The 20,064-nt window shown below is 37.9% G+C and overlaps 1 protein-coding gene across 3 annotated transcripts in view; it reads left to right on the forward strand.

The window, feature by feature from the left end:
* Positions 1-20,064, forward strand: part of PTPN9 (protein tyrosine phosphatase non-receptor type 9) — a 93,813-nt gene that overhangs the window by 39,099 nt on the left and 34,650 nt on the right. For 2 of the 3 annotated variants that reach the window (XM_064267254.1, XM_023552925.2), the window contains exons 5-7: positions 1,760-1,865; positions 11,798-11,908; positions 14,661-14,989. In XM_064267254.1, the coding sequence (XP_064123324.1) occupies positions 1,760-1,865; positions 11,798-11,908; positions 14,661-14,989 (546 nt within the window). The remainder of the gene's footprint in view (positions 1-1,759; positions 1,866-11,797; positions 11,909-14,660; positions 14,990-20,064) is intronic. The other variant, XM_064267255.1, reaches the window with a different exon arrangement.

Consider the following 20,064-nt stretch of genomic DNA (forward strand, 5'->3'; position numbering starts at 1 on the left):
TTAATATATAATGGAAAATTTCATACATACGTAGATGGAGATAGAATAGTATGATAAAAGTCCATGTGTGCATCATCCAGCTTATTCATCAGTGATTTATAACCAATCTTGTTTCATTGATGGCCCCTACCCTACCCTTGATTATTTTGAACATAATGTCAGGGACTGTGTTTTAAATGTTTTGGTGTTTTCCTGGAGCATCTAGCTCAGTAATCAAACTCAGTAGAGAAGTGATCAGCTGTCATTGCAAACCTCATATTTCTGTGCCCAGAAAGGCGAAAATCTTGTTGCATCTGTATATATTTCCTGTGTCTTCACAGGATGAGCAGTTTCAGGCCTGGGAATGTTGACTCTGAATGATTATGCATCAGAGCTTCTTTTTATTAAACTCTCTTTCCCGTGGCACTGGCTTGCCATAGGCTGGCACTCTGAGGAGAAAATGTATAATTCTTTGAATTTGGTCCTTGATGAGCTCAAGGAGAAATAGAAATTCTCGAGACCCAGATAGTCTACCCAATAATTGTGCTATACGTTTAACAGCATCTTTGATCTTGATAAATCATAGTCGCCCTGGAGTTGTGAAAAAGGAGTCAAGATTTAGGATTAGCTATAAGACACTGGGGCTGTTTGAAACTAAGTCTGCTGGAGAAACTCTTATTACCTCAGAATCGGAGTTTTTTAAATGTAACATCATGGGTGGGTACCTCTGCCTTGGATGCTGTTAAGGGATGAAGGTATGAGACTTCCAGGAGATGATGCAAAAAATCAGGACACAAAATAACAATTGAGGTTCCTGATTTCAGGAATGTGTTTTGTGTCAAACAGTTTTCTCATTGTAAATAGATGTGAAAACCGTTGCTATCAACCATAAGTAGTCTAACAAAATTATTCCTAATGACCATTTGGGTATACAGATAAGAAGAAGGTAGGAATCTGGCTTGGTGGAGGAGTACAACTTTGAGATAGGGCTAAGGAGGAGTACTTTTTGTATTTTCACACATTCTTCAGCTCCTCAACTCAATCTGGGAAGAGGCTCACCACCTCTTAATCTGTTTTTTACGATGCTTTGCAAAGCTCATAGGTGGGTTTGTTTTCTTCCTCTACTGAAGTCAGACAGATTCACCATCAGTGAGCTAAAGGAAAGTTTGTCCTATAGAGTTTCCCACAGGTCTAAAATATTATCTTAGTGTTGGGCTTCCAGCCCACTGAGCTGCAGTTCACTGACCATTTATTATGTACCTATTTGCAAGGGCTGTGCTAGGGAGTGTTGGGGGTAATTAGTTCAACAGAACAGGTTTCTGCCCTCTAGGGGAGAATCAAATGGTTACACAAAGTTGGAGTATGTTAAGGCCACAAGAAAAATCTGTAGGAAGATTTACGGGACTTAACGGGGTAAAAAATGTACATTTGATTAGTTAGTTACCAGGGACACCTTTATGGACGAGGAAACTTTTGAGTTGAACTGTGGAAAATGTATGGAATTGGGCTAGGCAATCTTAGAAGAGCGGGGAAGAAAATGTTCAAATTTTGATTACTTAGTCGCTCTGGAGCATTCTTAACCTTGAAGCTCAGCACTTGGTAAGTCTGGATAAGTCTGCACTGGTAAGCATAGCATGGACATCTTTTTTGTAAAACCAGCATTCAAGGAGGCAGCTATTTTGGTTTCGATGTGTCCCATGTGTGTTATTGCCCCGGGCTTTCAACCTGCCTCATCCATCTTATTACTTACAAATGTTTTTGTTCAATCATTGGCTCACAGCTTTGAAACTCAGAGGAATGGACTGGTGTTTATCTATGACATGGGCGGTTCTAATTATGCCAACTTTGAGCTCGATCTTGGCAAGAAAGTCCTAAACCTGCTGAAGGTAAGATTGTGGAAAGGCCCTCTCAACTCTTCTTCAATGATTAGGATGCTTTTTTTTCTCCCAGGTCTTTGGGAAGGACATTTGGGAATGGTGTAAACTTCAGACATTATGTTCATTTGAAAGGTAACTTGGAATGACTAATATCTGCTTCCTCAGAACAAGAAGTGGTCTTAAAAGTGAAGCAGAGTACAACACAAAGGGTGGACCCTAATATAAACAATGGACTCTAGTTAATAACTGTGTATCAGTATTGGTTTATCAGTTGGAACAAATACCACACAAATGCAAGATATTAATAATAGAACTTGAGTGCAGTGGAGGGGGAATATTTGGGAACTGTGTACTTTCTAAGGAGCTCTGGTGGTGCACTGGTTAAGCACTAGGCTGCTAACCAAAAGGTCAGCAGTTCAAAACCACCAGCCGCTGTGTGGGAGAAAGATGTGACAGTCTGCTTCTGTAAATATTACAGTTCTACCTTGTTCTGTAGGGTTGCTGTGAGTTGAAATTGACTGGACAGCAACAGTTACGTACTTGCTATTCAATTTTTCCATAAACCTAAAACTGCTAAAAACATATAGCCTATTAATTAAAAAAAGTAAAAAACCGAGTGGGAGGAATTAAAATTGAAAAAGCATAGGAAAATTCTGAGACATAGAGGTGGGATCCCCTTGCCATTAAGAATTAATGAAGGCCTAGTGACTTGTAGATGTTTTTGTCTCAGTCTAGTCAGAAATGTGTTTTCCATCGTGACCTAGTACAGAAATGCATATATAGGAAGTGTGTAGTTATATATGAAGGTCCATAATCCTTTATCCCAAACTCTCAGGTCCAGAGGTGATTTTTTAATTTTTTGGACTTAAAAAATAATATGGAATGTATGCCACTGTATAATCAAATGCATTAATATTTTAAATACATTGTTATGTTTTATACAGTATTACTGTATTGTATCCACTGGCTGTTTTTTTCCATAATGAGTAGGGAAAAATAAAGGCTATAAATAGCCTTTGACATTTCAGGTCAGATTTTGCTGCCCACTGAGTTTTGACACCAAACTTACAAAAGAAACTTGAGGTTTTCCGAGCTGTTTGGATTTCAGAATTGAGAACGAGGATGTGTAGATCTGTGTGTACATATTTATAAAACAAAACAGAACAGTTTTACACAACACGTTTTATCCTTACTATGTACAATCACTTTCATTAATCTCTCCTCTTTCATATTTTAAAAATGTTAGTCTTGACCTACTTAATTGATTTCAGGACTTACTGACTTGCAGTTTGAAAAACCCTGGTCTAGGAGTCTATGCAGTCTTTATTCCAGGATCTCACTTGCGAGTACTGTTGAACTAGATTTTTAGAAGTGTTAATTTACAGATTACAACTTTGCAACAGAAACTGCAATCATCACTTAAATATAACTCTTTACATTTTGGTGTACCCTTTTATTATTTATTAATATTATAAACCCATTGCCTTCAAATTGATTCCGACTCGTAGTGGCCCTATAGGACAGAGTAGGACTGCCCCATAGGGTTTCCAAGGAGTGGCTGGTAGATTCCAACTGCAGACCTTTTGGTTAGCAGTTGAGCTCTTAACCACTTTTAGGTTGTAGATATAATTGTTAATGCTAGTATGTAAAAGTAATACTTGTTTTTATTTTATATAAGATTTTCCATGCACCAGTGTAGCCTTTTTGTTTTTTAGACCTCAAGTGCATAGAATATGATTAGTCATACATGACATGCTGTCATCATTGGCCCTTGCAAGGCAATCTTATTTTAAATAATTAACTTAAAGAATAATACGAGCACCCATGAATCCACCACCCAAACTGAGAACTAGAGCGTGATTAGTAACTTACCTCTACCTGTGTGCTCCTCTCTACCTGTCCCTTTTCTCTTCCCTTCCAGAGGTGACTCCTGTCCTGAATTCTGTTTATCATCCCTTGTTTTTTTAAAAATAGTTTTATCAGATATGTATGTATGTCCAGAAATTTTGTTTGTTTTTTTTTATGTATGCCTAAATAATGTTTGGTTCTTTTTGAGCTTTAGAAAGAGGGTGTTATCCTGTTTTTTTGTTTTCTGGGACTTATTTTTTCACTCAACATTATATTACTGAAACTCATGCATGCAGCTGTGATTCATTCCTTTTCATGACTGTATAATGTTCCATTGATGACAGGGCCACAGCTTATTCATCCCCTCTTCTGCTGATGGCTCCTTGGATTGTTCTATGATTTTTGTGACCATGAACAGTGCTGCTATGAATGTTGTTATTGATGTCTTCTCTTGCACGTGTGCAAGAGTACCTCTCTGGAGTGTTTCCCAACCTCTCTTCTTTATTGCCTTACTAAGAATTCTTAGTTTCTTAATGCTGCTGTAACAGAAATAACACAAGTGGGTGGCTTTAATGAACAGAAATTTATTTTCTCACTGTTAGGAGGCTAGGAGTCTGTCAACTCTAGGGGAAGGTCCTTGTGTCTTTTCAGTTTCCATTCCTTGATTCCTTGGAGATCTTCATGTGAGGTGGCCTCTACCCTGTCTGTGCTTCCTTGCTTCCATTCCTAACCTGCTCTTTTTATATCTCAAAAGCGATTGGCTTATGACACCCTCTATACTGAGAAGGCCTTATTAACATAACAAAGAAAATCTGATTCCCAAATGGGATTATGTCCACAGGTATAAGGGTTAGGATTTACAACACATATTTTTGGAGAACACAGTTCAGTCCAAAACAGCGCCTTTTAAGACATTCTTTTCTCTAATCATTCCTTTCTCAATGAATTTTTAATAAGATATACGGTGCCGAAACCAGATCAAACCCATTATCGTCGAGTTGATTCCTTCTCATAGCGACCCATGCTTTACACATAAAATGAGTACAATTTTTTGCCTGTTCCCCTCGCCCAAGAACCGACTATCACCCCCTGTGAGAATGCATGCTATATACACCTAGGAATGGAATTGCTGGGTCATAAGTTCTGTGAAGATTCAACTTTGAAAGTCTTTTAAGATAGTGCCTGTCGTGGATTAAATTATGTCTTCCCTAAAATGTGTGTATCAATTTGGCTAGGCCATGATTTCCGGTATTGTGTGATTTATGTTGTAAATCCTATGTCTATGATGTTAATGAGGGAGGATGGGTGGCAGTTGTGTTAATGAGGCAGGACTCAATCTACACGATTGGATTGTATATTGAAGCAATCTCTTGAGATAAAAAAGAAGCAAGCAGAGAGACAGGGGGACCTCATACCTCCAAGAAAGCAGTGCCAGGAGCAGAGTGTGTCCTTTTGACCCGGGGTCTCTGCGCTGAGAAGCCTCCTAGTCTGGGGGAGGATTGTTGAGAAGGCGAACAGAGAGAGGAAGCTTTCCCCTGGAGGTGACACCCTGAATTTGGACTTTTAACCTACTTTACTGTGAGAAAATAAACTTCCCTTTGTTAAAGCTATCCACTTGTGGTATTTCTGTTATAGGAACACTAGAAAACTAAGACAGTGCCAAATGTTTCCAGAGCGGTTGTTCCTACCTGCCATGTGTAATTATAGACATTTCCATTGATCCACATCCTCTTTAACCCTTACTAATGTCAAACTTCTTATTTTGTTCCCACTAACATGAATATAAAATGGTATTTTGTGGTATAACTCGCCTTTCTCTTATTAATGAAATTAAGCATCTCTTCCTATGTTTATTAGTCATGTATGTTTCTTCTTCTGTGAAATGCCTGCTTATGGCTTTTACTCATTTTCCTATTGGTTTGCCCATTTACAGACTTGTAGTTTTGTTTTTTAATGTATCAATAATATATAAAAAGCTACAAATCCATTAATCAGTAAACTAGTGGGAAAATGAGTAAAAGCTATTATTGGTACCAATTAATTGTTAGATATCAATATCCATGTAGATATTGGTGTCAATATACTGTCTTCTAGCTTGTAGGTTGTTTTTTCTCTTTTTATAGAGTCCTTTTGACTAATGATTAAAAAAAGAACTGTTGCTGTCGAGTCGATTCTGACTCATTGCCACCCTATAGCACAGAGTAGAACTGCTCCATAGAGTTTCCAAGGAGTGCCTGGTGGATTCGAACTGCCAACCTTCTGGTTAGCAACCGTAGTGCATAACTGCTGCGCCACCAGGGTTTCCTTTGACTAATAGAAGTTCTCAATTCTAATATGGTTAAATGTGCTGTATTTCTTTTTTGTTTAGTGTGTTTTGTGCCTTAAGTTCTTTCCTACTCTAAAGTCAGAAAAAGACATATTCATTGCTATTTTCTTTTAAGAGTTTAAAATTTTGTTTTTGTCATTTAAGGTCTTGAACCATCTGGAGTTGATTTTTGAGTATGGTAGGAGATGTAGGAATCTGACTTTTTTCTCCATATGGCTAACATTTTTTTTCTTTTGAGTTTAACATATGGAATAGTCCCTCCTTTTCCCCAGCTTCTCAGGACTTCTGGTGGTGCAGTGGTTAAAGCGCTCAGCTGCTTATCCAAAGATTGGGAGTTTGAACCCATCCGTAGCTCCTTGGGAGAAATATATGGCAGCCTGCTTTTGTAAAGATTTACAGCCTTGGAAACCCTGTGGGGCAGTTCTGCTCTGCCCTGTAGGGTTGCCATGAGTCAGAATTGACTTGATGGCAGTGGGTTTCTTTCAGCAACTTAAACTTTGTTTGTCATTTTTAACAAAGTTACAATATCTTGATAAGTTAATATACCATGTTGTTGTTGTGGCTGTATGCCATCTGACTCATAGTGACTCCATATTGACAGGGTAGAGGTATTCTTTTTTTTCAAATATGCTTTTACTATTTTTGTGTCCTTCTTTGTAAGTCAACTGTTTGGTTCAAAACAATGAAATATAAAAATCGATTGCCCTCGAGTCGATTCCGGCTCATAGTGACCCTACAGGACAAGAGTAGAGCTGCCCCATAGTTTCCAAGGAGTGGCTGGTGGATTCGAACTGCCGTTTTGATTCGCAGCCAGGCTCTTAACTACTGCATCACCAGAGCTCCGAAATCCACTATAGATTTTTGTTGTTGTTTTTGTTATGTAAATTCAAAGAAACAGTCCTGTCACCCTAATGTTATTAGTGACTTAGTTGCTCTGTTGTTGGGAAGAGAGGAAATTTTGAACACAGTCACCCACCATCCACGTTTTGATGAATGCACAGTCTCACACTCCAGGCTTTTGTTTAGTGTGAATTAACTTGCAGCGGCTACTGTATTGAGGCTATGAATCAAAATATAGCATGCGCATAAAAATATTAATCTTTGACTCCTTAAATTGCCCCGAATAGATTTCCCCCATCTTGGTGAATTTTCTAGAATTCTAGCTTTAAACTTAAAAAATGTTATATTTTAGTTGCCACCATATGGATTCTTAACTGTTTAATTATTGCTTTAGTTGAACTGTTTAAACCAGACATTGTGAAACTTACCTTTATTAGCCAATATGGAATTTACCCTGAATGATAAATGTCTGTTTTTCTGATTATGAAATACATGCTTCTTGGTTTAAAAAAAAAAAAATTATTAATGCAGACACTTGTAATCATTACTAACAGTTATTGAATGCCTTTTTTTTGTATACTATTCTAAGTGCTTTTCATTCATTAATTCAGTTAATCCTGACATCACACCTATGAGGTAGTACTATTACTACCCCCATTTTAAAGATGTAGAAGCTTAGGGCTAGAGAATTTAAGAACTTGCCTAAGGTGATACAACTAGTAAGTGACACAGAGCTAAGACGTCACTTGTAGTCTCATCCCTTGGATATTATTGCTGTAAAGAGCTTGGGGTATGTATGTCCAGCCTTCTTAAATGTATGTGGATTATATATACATGTGTGTATATGTGTTTGTATACACACACACGGGATGAGGATGATTTTATTTTTTTCTTTACAAAAAAGGAGTTGTACTGTATCCACTGATGGTAACTTGTCGCTGTGAGTCGGAATTGACTCAACAGCAATGAGTTTAGGCTTTTTTTTGGTTGTGTTTAACAATGTATCTTCATCATCTTTCTATGTCAATATTCATTTTTCCCTCACTTTTTTAATGGCTGTGTTAAAAAAGGAAATGGATGTACCAAGTAGGAAAAAATTTAGGTTTATGCCATTTTTTGTGTTGTAAAGACTTCGGTGAATATCATTTTACGTACATATATTTTTGCATATTTGACCAATTATTTCCTCAGGATAAATTACTGTAAGTGAACTTGTAGGATCAAAGACTGCACATTTAAATCTTTGACACATACTGCCAAACGACCCTCTAAAAGGGTAGTTCAAATTCACACTCCTCTCAACAGCATGTTTCAACAGAGTCTCATCACCGTTGATTTATCATTCATGTGTTTTAGTCGATGTTTTTCTTATTACTGATGACGAGCCTGAGCATATTTTCATGTTTATTGGCAATTTGTATTTCTTTTTAAATTTTTATTTTGTATTGAAGTTTTTTTTCTCATTGACTTGTAGGACTTGTTATTAAGATTATTAAAAATATTATTAAGATATATTAAGAGCATTTTTCCCAGTTTATAATTTACCTAACTTTACGGTGTCTTTTGTCATGTCGCTGTGCTTTTATATTTTTCACTGAAATCTTTATAGAGGATGTCATATTATATACTGTATGTAATATTATCAGTCAGATAATTTGTTTTCAAATAGCTGTTTGTCTTGACAACATTTACTAACTAATCCATTCTTCCCCACCGATTTAGGACAACACTTTTTATCTTATACTAAATGTCCATATTTTGGTGGACTTCCTGTTCTGTTCTGTTGATTGACCCACCTAGAGCAACACATACCCAGTTTTATTTATAGCCTCATATTTGCAGCCTTATAATGGTGTTAATATATGGTAGGATAAGCTTCCCTACATTCACTATTTTCAAAACTTGTCTTGACTATTTTTGCACTTCTGTTCTTCTGCATGCACATTTGTGTGTTTTTATGTAAATTTTTTACTGATACATAACGTGCATCCTGAAAATGAACTTCATAATTTTTTTTTTAATTATAAATGTAAATTAAAAACCAATTCAAAGGAAGAGTCTCTCACCCCACCCTCAGGCACCCCAGTGTCATTCCCTGGAGGTAACCTTTTTTTTTCTAAATCATAAATATGGTGAGAAGATTTTTTTAAAAAGAACCATCTTCATCTTTTCATTAGATGAACTTTTAGAGTTGTTTTGTCAAGTTCTGGAAATTAAACATTCTGGGATTTTATTTAGATATACTGAATTTTTAAGTTAATTTAGGAAGAATTGAGGTCTTCACAGTGTTATCTTTTACCATCTAGGAATGCTTTGCCTCTCTATTATTTTTAAGTATTTTTTTATGTCTTTCAATTAAGTTTTTCATTTTTCTTCATTTATCATGTTTCTTATGAAGTGGTGAAAAAAGAAACAGTGTGTGTGCTTGTGTGCAAGCACTATTACAAATCAGATTGTGTACTTGTATGCCGATTATTATCTGTAGGGTAGCTAATCTTTTTCATATTTATCTTTCGTATTTTAAAATCTGGAGCCCTGGTAGCACATTGATTGAGCGCTTGGCTACTAATTGAAAGGTTGGCGGTACTGTTATAACGAAAAAAATTGTTGTAGAAAATTTTGGACAACTCAGACCAGTGCACATTAAAAATATATATATTGCCTTTAATATTATCATCCAGAAATAACTACTGTTAACATTTAAGTGTGTGACATTCTAGATGCTCTTCAGTGTGATCTTAACTCTTTGTGATTTTAACATGAACAAGCTCCAACAACTTTTGTTTTATGAACACTTGTAATTGCTGAATAATAACTCTATCCTGTATTCACCATAACTTATTTAGTTTCTGTGTTATTGGATATTTGCTTTTTCCCCATTCATTATAATAAGCAGTTTTCAGTAAACATCTTTATTTCCAAATCTTTGTTTACATATCAAAAAATTTGCTTGAGGTAGAATTACTGGAACAAAAGGTATAAACATTTTAAATAAGTTTATAAAAATAAAAACAATACAAAGTATTGTAGAAAATAAAATATAAAGAAAATTAGAATGACTCATAATTCCACTTATCAGAGATAAACTATTGAACTTTTGATATAATTCTTACACTTTTTTCTGTGTACAAGTATATATGTGTGTATAGCTTTTTAAATGAAACTAAGATTATAGTTTTGATTCTGTGTAGTTTAAGATTATATTGTAAGCATTTTCCAAAGTTATAAAAATTCTTTAAAATCTTCATTTTGAAAGTCATACAATAGTCTATTCTAAAATATACCGTTTTTCTTAACCACTACCCACTTTTATATGTACATGTGCTTCCCAGTTTTGAATATTTTGAACTATCAAAAATAAAGGCACAGTAAACATTTTTGTTCGATTCTTTGTTCGTCCCTGTTTATTTCCTTAAGATAGTCTCAGAAATAGAATTACCTGATCAAAGAGTATGCACGTTTTTAAGGATAAATAATGCCAGATGCCCTCTAGAAGGCCTTACCAGTTTGCAGTTCCAGCGTTAGTCTGAGAGTGCTGTGCAGTCATTTAAGTGGACTGGGCCTGCATCTCTAGCTCTTTGCACGGAGGATGCAGATGTAATGGCTTCTACCTTCTATTTATCATTTTATATTTCCTATAAAAGGAGAAATACACTTACTTCTAAAGACTGGATTTTGATCTGGCAGTTAAAGGGGCCTTGGCCCTGAAATAAATTGGTATATCTTTGTGGGGAGAGATGAAAATTAGTTTCTCAGACTTAAGAGACCTTTAGAGAATTTTCTTTAGATACCATGTATTCTCTATACGGAGTACTGTGGACCTTAAAATTAGAACTGAAGAATAGCCAGAGAGTGACATGTCACATTGGGAATCAGTCTTTTGAAAGGGGTAAAAAAAAAAATATATATATATATATACACACATTTTTTTAAACATATATATATATATATAGTGAGAGAGAGAGGTTGAAGGTATTTAGCTAGAATTTCCTCTGCCTTTTTTTTATTTCTTGAGAATGATTTCTTCCCAGTCAGAATGCCAAGATTACATGGTAAGTCTGCCCATGGGAAGGGCTCAAACATTTAAAACCAGAATGAAAGCAAACACTATGGACCAAGAGTGCATGATATTTTGTCCTATGCCATGTGTAGATCAGGATTCTCATTTCTCTCAGGCCTCATGTGCCCTAGTGCCCCCAGGATCATGCTTATTAATTGACTAAATGAATACATAGATGAACAGATGGTTTAAAAAATGGTATAGATAAACAGATATCAGAGTAAAAGAAAGGTTATGAAAAAGAAATGTTTCATGTTCAAACTTATGCATGTTATATTACCAAAAAAGGAAAAAAAAAATCCACTGCTCACAAGTTGATTTCGACTCACAGCAACCCTATAGGACAGAGTAGAACTGCCCTATGGGGTTTCCAAGGCTGTAATCTTTATGGAAGCAGATCGCCACATCTTTTTCCCACTGAACGGCTGGTGGGTATGACCTTCTGGTTAGCAGCCGAGCACTTAACTGTTATGCCACCAGGGCTCCCTCATACTATACTAGGATGATCTAATTTTTTCTTTAAAAAGTTGGAATAAGCAGAACTTTTCTAGGATACATATATGTGTGCTTTTGTTGGCTAGCTGTTGATAAAAGTAGTTTTGCTCCATAAAGGTTTTGTTGACAAGAACATAACATCATTACTTTTAAAAGTAAGTCAATTTCTAATTTTTTAATTTCTTTTTAATTACCTTTTCTCTGGCTACTGCAGTAAAACCTGAATTAGGCCATAAACTCCCTATGCTAGGTAAGAATGGGGAGAAGGGCAGAAAACCTCAAATTTGGGCTTGAACAGTCACAGGTCCCGTTAGGGTACTGTTACAGCTAAAGTAATTGGTATCCTTAAATCCTCACGTGTGTTCTCCACAGGGAGCATTCCCGGCTCGTTTGAAGAAGGTGCTGATTGTGGGAGCACCCATCTGGTTCCGAGTGCCCTATTCCATCATCAGCCTCCTGTTGAAGGATAAAGTCCGGGAGAGGGTAAGGCAAGCTAAGCTAGCTTTGTCTTATTGGAAGGTGGAGAGATACATCCCCATCCCTACTGTCAAAATTCTGCCAAGTAATTTTCTGTCTTCAAAAACTCTCCTAGCTTCTCCTCTAGAGCACTTTCTGCTTCCTTTAGTGTATTCACTCACATTCTCTGCTTTACTCATTAGCTCAGTACATGCTCCCTTGCGCACGGTACTACAAACTCCTTGAAGTTAGGAACTGGATGTGGTTTCCTTGGCTCTTGCCCTCCACAGCATCTTGCATAAAGACAGTACTGAAGTAATGTGACCCATAGGTATCTTTGGGATGGTTATTACTTACAAAATTTAGCCTAGTGCTACACAGGCCTTTAACATTTAACAACTTTTAATATAGTTGTATTTGTTGAACTGGCCTATCAGTTTGTCAACTGGAAATAACTTTCAGTTCCTTTGGCAACCAGGGTTGAGGAGGAGAGTTTCTCCCTCTGTCTCTTTCTCCTTTTTCCCTGGCATTTTCCCTTAAGATAGCCATTTGCTTCTCATCTTCAGAAAATGTTGTCCCAAATGATCTTAATTCTGTCATAATCCCTTGAGAGTTTCAGGTCTGAAGGATTATGGCCTCACTCACTGATTGGAGCCTTTAAAAGAAAGGGTGTACAAAACATTGTAAGATAATGATGTCGTTCTTTTGATTATTATCAGAGATTTTTGTGATAGGGAATTAGGAGGTTATGTGAATCATAATGCAGATCGTTAAAGCTGAGGCGACTTGGCTTGGAAAATGTTTAGTTCTTTGGAAGCTACTGAGGGTCCTCGTGATTCAGAGGGAGAGAAAGATCTTTCCTACGATTGCTCTGAGAGGACTCCTTAGGCGGTTCTCGCACCTGAATTACAGGTAGTGTACATGCGTGTATAAACTCAGAATACATTGAGTATCTTCTACAGTCCAGGCACCTGAGCCCTGGGAATTGAAAATTGAGTAAGACGGTTCTTACCCTTGAGGAGCTCATGGTCCTGATAGGGTGCACAGAGATTGATACGTGCAAAGGAGGCCGCAATTTATAAAAACACATAGAGGAGGGGACTGCCTTGGGCAGTCAGGAAGGGCTTTACACAAGAGGTGAACTGTGAGCTGGTCCTGGAAGAGGCATATAAGGAAAGGAGGACATTCTAGGAAGAGGTAACAGTGAAAGAGACAAGCTTTTAGGAGGAGCAGCATTTCATTCCACACTGGAGAGAACAGATTCCAAGGAGAACCGATTAGGCTAATTTGGTATACATGGCTGTGTCCGAGCAGAAGCAGAATTTAGGTGTTATGATTACTTACCTAGCATTTTTCTTGGGCTACCCTGCCTCTGGGTGGCTTGTCTTGTCTTACTTTCATAGAAACCTATTTTTTGAGAACATGCATATTGAGCTGTGAGTAAAAGTACAAGATAAGTGGCCTAAAATTGGTTGCATTAGTGTGAGGTTGACAAACAATAGCCACTACCTATGTGTTTATAGCGGTCAAAAGCAGAGTATCAGCATGAGATGTACTGGGAAGCCTTGTTAATAGTATAAAAGCTTTTGTTCACTATGCCTTCCTTGCAGAAGGTATATAACAAATTCCAGGAGTGAATCTGATGCACATACTAGAAAATCAGACCTTTGGCTGGGAAATCCCTAGTGCTTTGTCTTAGGCTGGGTTCTCTAGAGATGGAAAACCAGTGTAGCATATATATAAATATATAGAGAGAGGCTTATTTCAAAGAAATGGCTCACACAATTATAATGGCTGGCAAGTCCCAAATCCGTGAGTTAGGCATCAGGCTGGAGGCTCTTCCTGACTCATATGGTTGCAGGGGCTGACAAACCCAAAATTGACAGGTCATGTGGAAGGCTGCTGGCTCACAGGGTTGCAGGAGCTGGCAACTGCCAAAATCTGCAGGTCAGGTGGCAGTCTGCTGGCTCATGTCCTAAGAACCAGAGGTCAGAGGATGACAAGTCAGATGCAGGATCCAGAGAGAGTGAGGTTTGCCAGAACATCCATATGTATTGGATATAGGCCACACCTACAAGGAAACTCCCCTTTCAACTGATTGGCTGCTTGCATCAGGTCACAAAATGGAGGATGATTACATAATATCTAACAAATCCCTGAGAATCATGCCCTAGCCAAGTTAACACGTAACATTAACCCTTTCAAGACCTAATTATTTTCTGCTTTGAACCTTTTGTTGATACCATGTGTTTTCAGTAATGGAATGCATGCTAAGTCATTGAGTGTGTTTTAATTTTTGGTTGGTAATATAGATTTTGAGAAACATTATGTGAAAATGCATGATTTGTGGAAACCTCTCTGGCCCACCAGTCTTGAGTAGCAGGCTTTATTTGGGTACATGGGGCACCTCTGATTTTGCCTAACACCCCAGCTATTTTGCTTCAGTGACTGTTTCTTTCATCTTACACCCTTACACACGTCCCCGTTGGAGGGAAGCCAATACTTTCAATGGGAAAAGTATACTCCCAAAGAACTCCAGAGGCATAAAAAGTGGGTGGATTACTGTATGTTCCACGAGTCACAAAAGGTTTTAACCATCACAGGCTTCAATCCCAGAGAGATGAAATGCAGTCTGCTTCTTTTACAAGCATACTTAGTATTTCAAGAAAATTTCATCCTGCTCCTCATACCTAATATAATCACAGTTATTCTTTATCTTGAGGGGGGGTGTTGCCCTCCCCCCCTCCACATATTCACATGGTTCTTTCTGGCCTTCCAGATTCAGATATTGAAGACATCTGAGGTCACCCAGCACCTACCCAGGGAGTGCCTTCCTGAAAACCTGGGTGGGTACGTCAAAATTGACCTCGCCAGTTGGAATTTCCAGTTCCTACCCCAGGTGAACGGCCACCCAGACCCCTTCGATGAGATCATCCTGTTCTCCCTCCCTCCTGCCTTAGACTGGGACTCGGTGCATGTTCCAGGTCCCCATGCCATGACCATCCAAGAGTTGGTGGACTATGTTAACACCAGGCAAAAGCGGGGGATATATGAGGAGTACGAAGACATCCGCCGTGAGAACCCTGTTGGCACTTTCCACTGTTCCATGTAAGTAGGAAAGGTTTGGGCTATGGATCAGTTACCACGGTGCCTCTAGCAGGCACTGACTGGCAACAGCTCCTTCCACATCTCACTTAAAGGAGGCTCTTCCTTGTGTTAAGAAGCATCATTCTCACTTGGGTAATGGTTTCTGTCATCCAGATAGAGGTACCTCCTGTTTTGGTGGTTCTTGCCAACATCTAATGCTCTGAAATTTCTGAAGGTTTTTGGTACCAACAGGTGAACCCTGTAAGAACAGACACATTTTTGGATATTTCCTGAAATGCAAGTGTTCAAAAAAAAAAAAAAAACAGTAGGTTTTAAATAGGCTGCGCTCTATTTCCATCCTCAGTGTGTGCTCTGGTCTGATCACTTGGGCAATGTCTCCCTAGAGCATTGTAGTGTAACACTGCAGCCTGTGGAGAAGTGCTGGTGCATTTAAAATAATCCACAATGAGTAAGAGAAGAGTTGCCTCTTAGGAATTTTGCCTCTTGGGATTTTCTTTCTACTGAAATCCTACTACAAAACCACCTGGCTAGTTTATAACTTTGGTTCATAACTACCTGAAATCTCTTGTGGGCGATGGACTATAGATAATTTCTCTTACCCTGTCGTCATCGGGTTTTAATTGGCTGAGGTGGAAATCTGTTTTCAGCTTGTGGGCTTGTGTTCAAAAAGGGACGATAATGGAAGCTGTCCCAGTGGGTCCCAGGCTCAAGTTCCAGCTCAGCCAGAAATCCCCTCTGTAATTTATACAAGTTATTTCCCTTCTCTCCACCTTAATATTCCCATGTGTAACATGTGACTGCTGGACTTTGCTATCTGCCTACCTTTGTAGGTTAAATGTTTTAGGAATCCATGATTCAGTGAGTATCTCCTCCCTCTGTGATTCCTCTCCAGCTTATTTAGTGTGCTCTAAAAAGGATGGAGGGAGAGAGCCTCTTTGCAAAAGGAGAGAATGGGCAAAGAGTGAGTTAGGAAACTGAGATAAGGGAAGTAAATGAGAAGAAGCAATTAAGAAGCCAATAAGCAGAGAAATAATGCAAAGGAAAGTCAGAGAGAGAGAAAAAAAGGGAGGAGGGATGTAGAACATATAAATGAGAAGAAATATTCTTTTCTGCCCTGCCATCTTAAGACCCCTATTTGCATCTAATCTGTCCCCAACCAGAGCAGTTGTTCCCTCTGTAGCCTTTTTTTTTTTTCAGTTGTGCTTTAGATGAAAGTTTACAGCTCAAGTTAATTTCTCATACGAAAATTTATATACATATTGTTATGTGGCCCTAATTGCAATCCCTATAATGTGACAGCACACTCCCCGTTTCCACCCCAGGTTTCCCATGTCCATTCAACGAGCTCCTATCCTTTTCTACCTTCTCATTCTACCTCTGGACAGGAACTGCCCATTTAGTCTCTTGTATCTACTTGAACTAAGTATTATTTTATGTTGTATAGTCCAGTCTAATCTTTGTCTGAAGAGTTGGCTTCAGGAATGGTTATAGTTCTGGGTTAACAGAGAGTCCGGGACTCATGTCCTCAGGGGTTCCTCTAGTCTCAGTCACACCATTAAGTCTGGTCTTTTCACATGAATTTGGGTTCTGCAGCACACTTCTCTCCTGCTCCCTCAGGGACTCTCCGGTTTGTTTCCTGTCGGGGCAGTCATTAGTGGTAGCCAGGCACCATCTAGTTCTTCTGGCCTCAAGCTGATGAAGTCTCTGGTTTTACTGGCCCTTTTGTCTCTTAGGCTGGTATTGTCCTTGTGTCTTAGGTGTTCTTCATTCTCCTTTGCTCCAGGTGGGTTGGGACCAATTCATGCATCTTAGATGGTCGCTCACAAGCTTTTAAGATCCCAGACGCCACTCACCAAAGTGGGATGCAGAACATTTTCTTGATAAACTTTGTTACGCCAGTTGACCTAGATGTCCCCCAAAACCATGGTCCCCATATCCCTGCCTCTGCTATTGTCCCTCAGAGTGTTTGATTGCGTTCAGGAAACTTCTTAGCTTTTGGTTTAGTCCAGTTGTGTATTGTGTATTGTCCTTTCCTTCACCTAAGATAATTCTTGTCTACTATCTAGTTAGTGAATTCCCCTCTCCCTTCCTTCCCACCCCCGTAACCATCAAAGGATGGCTTTCTTGAATTCTTATAATAGTGGTCTCATACAATATTTGTCCTTTTGCGATTGACTAATTTCACTCGGCATAATGCTTTCCGGATTCATCCATGTTGCGTGATGCTTCATAGATTCATCGTTGTTCTTTATCCTTGTGTAATATTCCATTGTGTCAATATACCATAATTTGTTTATCCATTTGTCTATTCATGGGCACCTACGTTGTTTGTATCTTTTTATTGTGAACAGTGCTGCAGTGAACATGGGTGTGCATATATCTGTTCCTGTGATGGCTTTTTATTTCTCTAGGATATATTCCAAGAAGTGGGATTGCTGGATTGTATGGTACACCTATTTTTAGCTTTTTAAGGAAGCACCAAATCAATTTCTAAAGTGGTTGTACCATTTTACATTCCCATCAGCAGTGTATAAGTGTTGCAGTCTCTCTACAACCTCTCCAACATTTATTATTTTGTGTTTTTTGGATTAATGCCAGCCTTGTTGGGGTGAGATGATATCTCATTGTAGTTTTGATTTGCATTTCTCTAATGGCTAATGATGGTGAGCATTTCCTCATGTATCTGTTAGCTGCCTGAATGTCTTCTTTGGTGAAGTGCCTGTTCATATCCTTTGCCCATTTTTTAATTGGGTCATTTGTTTTTTTGTTGTTGAGGTTTTGTAGTATCTTGTAGATTTTAGAGATTAGACCCTGATCGAATTTGTCATAGTCAAAATTTTTTCCCCAGTCTGTAGGTTGTCCTTTTACTCTTTTGGTGAAATCTTTTGGTGAGCATAAGTGTTTAATTTTTAGGGGCTCCTATTTACCTACTTTCTCTTCTCTTTTGGTGTTTGTGCATTGTTAGTAACGTTTTGTATACTGTTTATGTCATGTATTAGGGCTCCTAGCCTTGTCCCAATTTTTTTTCTATGATCTTTATCATTTTAGATTTTATATTTACATACTTTCTCTTCTCTTTTGGTGTTTGTGCATTGTTAGTAACGTTTTGTATACTGTTTATGTCATGTATTAGGGCTCCTAGCCTTGTCCCAATTTTTTTTCTATGATCTTTATCATTTTAGATTTTATATTTAGGTCTTTGATCCATTTTGAGTTAGTTTTTGTGCATGGTGTGAGGTATGGGTCTTGTTTCATTTTTTTGGCAGATGGATATCCAGTTATGCCAGTACCATTTGTTAAAGAGACTGTCTTTTCTCCATTTAACAGACTTTGGGCCTTTGTCAAATGCTACCTGCTCATAGATGGATGAATTTACGTCTGAATTCTCAATTCTGTCCCCTTGGTCTGTGTATCTGTTGTACCAATACCAGGCTGCTTTGACTACCTTGGCAGTATAATATGTTCTAGAATCAGGTAGTGTGAAGCCTCCCACTTTGTTGTCTTCAGTAATGCTTTACTTATCCGGGGCCTCTTCCCTTTCCGTATAAAGTTGGTGATTTGTTTCTCTATCTCATTAAAAAATGCCGTTGGAATTTGGGTCAGGATTGCTTTGTATCTGTAGATCCCTTTGGGTAGAATGGACGTTTTCACGATATCGAATCTTCCTATCCATGGTCGAGGTATGTTTTTCCACTTAGGTAGGTCTCTCTTGGTTTCTTGCAGTAGTGTCTTGTAGTTTTCTTTTATAGGTCTTTTATGTCTCTGGTTAGATTTATTCCTAAGTATTTTATCTTTTTGAGGGCTATTGTAAATGGTATTGATCTGGCGATTTCCTCTTTGATGTTCTCTTTGGTGGTATAGAGGAATCCAACTGATTTTTGTGTGTTTATTTTGTATCCTGATATTCTGCTGAACTCTCCTATTAGTTTCAGTAGTTTTCTTGAGGATTCTGTGTTTAAGATCATGTCATCTGCAAATAGAGATACTTTTACTTCTTCCATACCAATCTGGATGCCCTTTATTTCTTTATCTAGCCTAATTGCCCTGGCTAGGACCTCCAACACAATGTCGAATAAGAGTGGCAATAAATGGCGTTCTTGTCTGGTTCACATTCTCAAGGGGAATGCTTTCAGACTCTCTCCATCTAGGATGATGTTGGCTGTTGGTTTTGTATAAATGCCCTTTATTATCTTGAGGAGTTTTTCTTTTGTTCCTATTTTGCTGAGAGTTTTTATCATGAATGGATGTTGGACTTTGTCAGATGCCTTTTCTGCATCAATTGATAAGATCATGTGGTTCTTGTCTTTTGTTTTATTTATGTGATGGATTACATTAATTGTTTTTCTAACGTTGAACCATCCCTGCATACCTGGTATGAATCCCACTTGGTCATGGTGACTTATTTTTTTGATATGTTGTTGAATTCTGTTGGCTGGAATTTTCTTGAGGATTTTTGTGTCTATGTTCATGAGGGATATTGGTTTGTAATTTTCTTTTTTTTGTCATTACCTGGTTTTGGTATCAGGGTTATGCTGGCTTCACAGTATGAGTTCAGGAGTATTCCATCCTTTTCTGTGCTCTGAAATACCTTTAGTAGTAGTGGTATTAACTCTTCTCTGAAGGTTTGGTAGAATTCTCCAATGAAGCCATCAAGGCCAGGGTTTTTTTTTTGTTGGATTTTTTAATTACCTTTTCAATCACTTCTTTTACTGTAGGTTTATTTAGTTATTCTGCCTCTGTTTGTGTTTGTTTAGGTAGGCAGTGTGTTTCTAGAAATTTGTCCATTTCCTCTAGGTTTTCAGATTTGTTGGAGTATAATATTTCATAGTATTCTGTTAATGCTTCTTTTAACTTCATTTGGGTCTGTTGTGATATCGATCATCTCATTTCTTATTCGGGTTATTTGCATCCTCTCCTGTTTTTCTTTTGTCAGTTTGGCCAGTGGCTTATCGATTTTGTTGATCTTTTCAAAGAACCAGCTTTTGGTCTTCTTAACTCTTTAAATTGTTTTTCTATTCTCTATTTCATTTATTTCTGCTCTAATTTTTATTATTTCCTTTCTTCTCATGCTCGTG

The sequence above is a fragment of the Loxodonta africana genome, chromosome 13, assembly GCF_030014295.1.
Source record: "Loxodonta africana isolate mLoxAfr1 chromosome 13, mLoxAfr1.hap2, whole genome shotgun sequence".
NCBI lineage: Eukaryota > Metazoa > Chordata > Mammalia > Proboscidea > Elephantidae > Loxodonta > Loxodonta africana.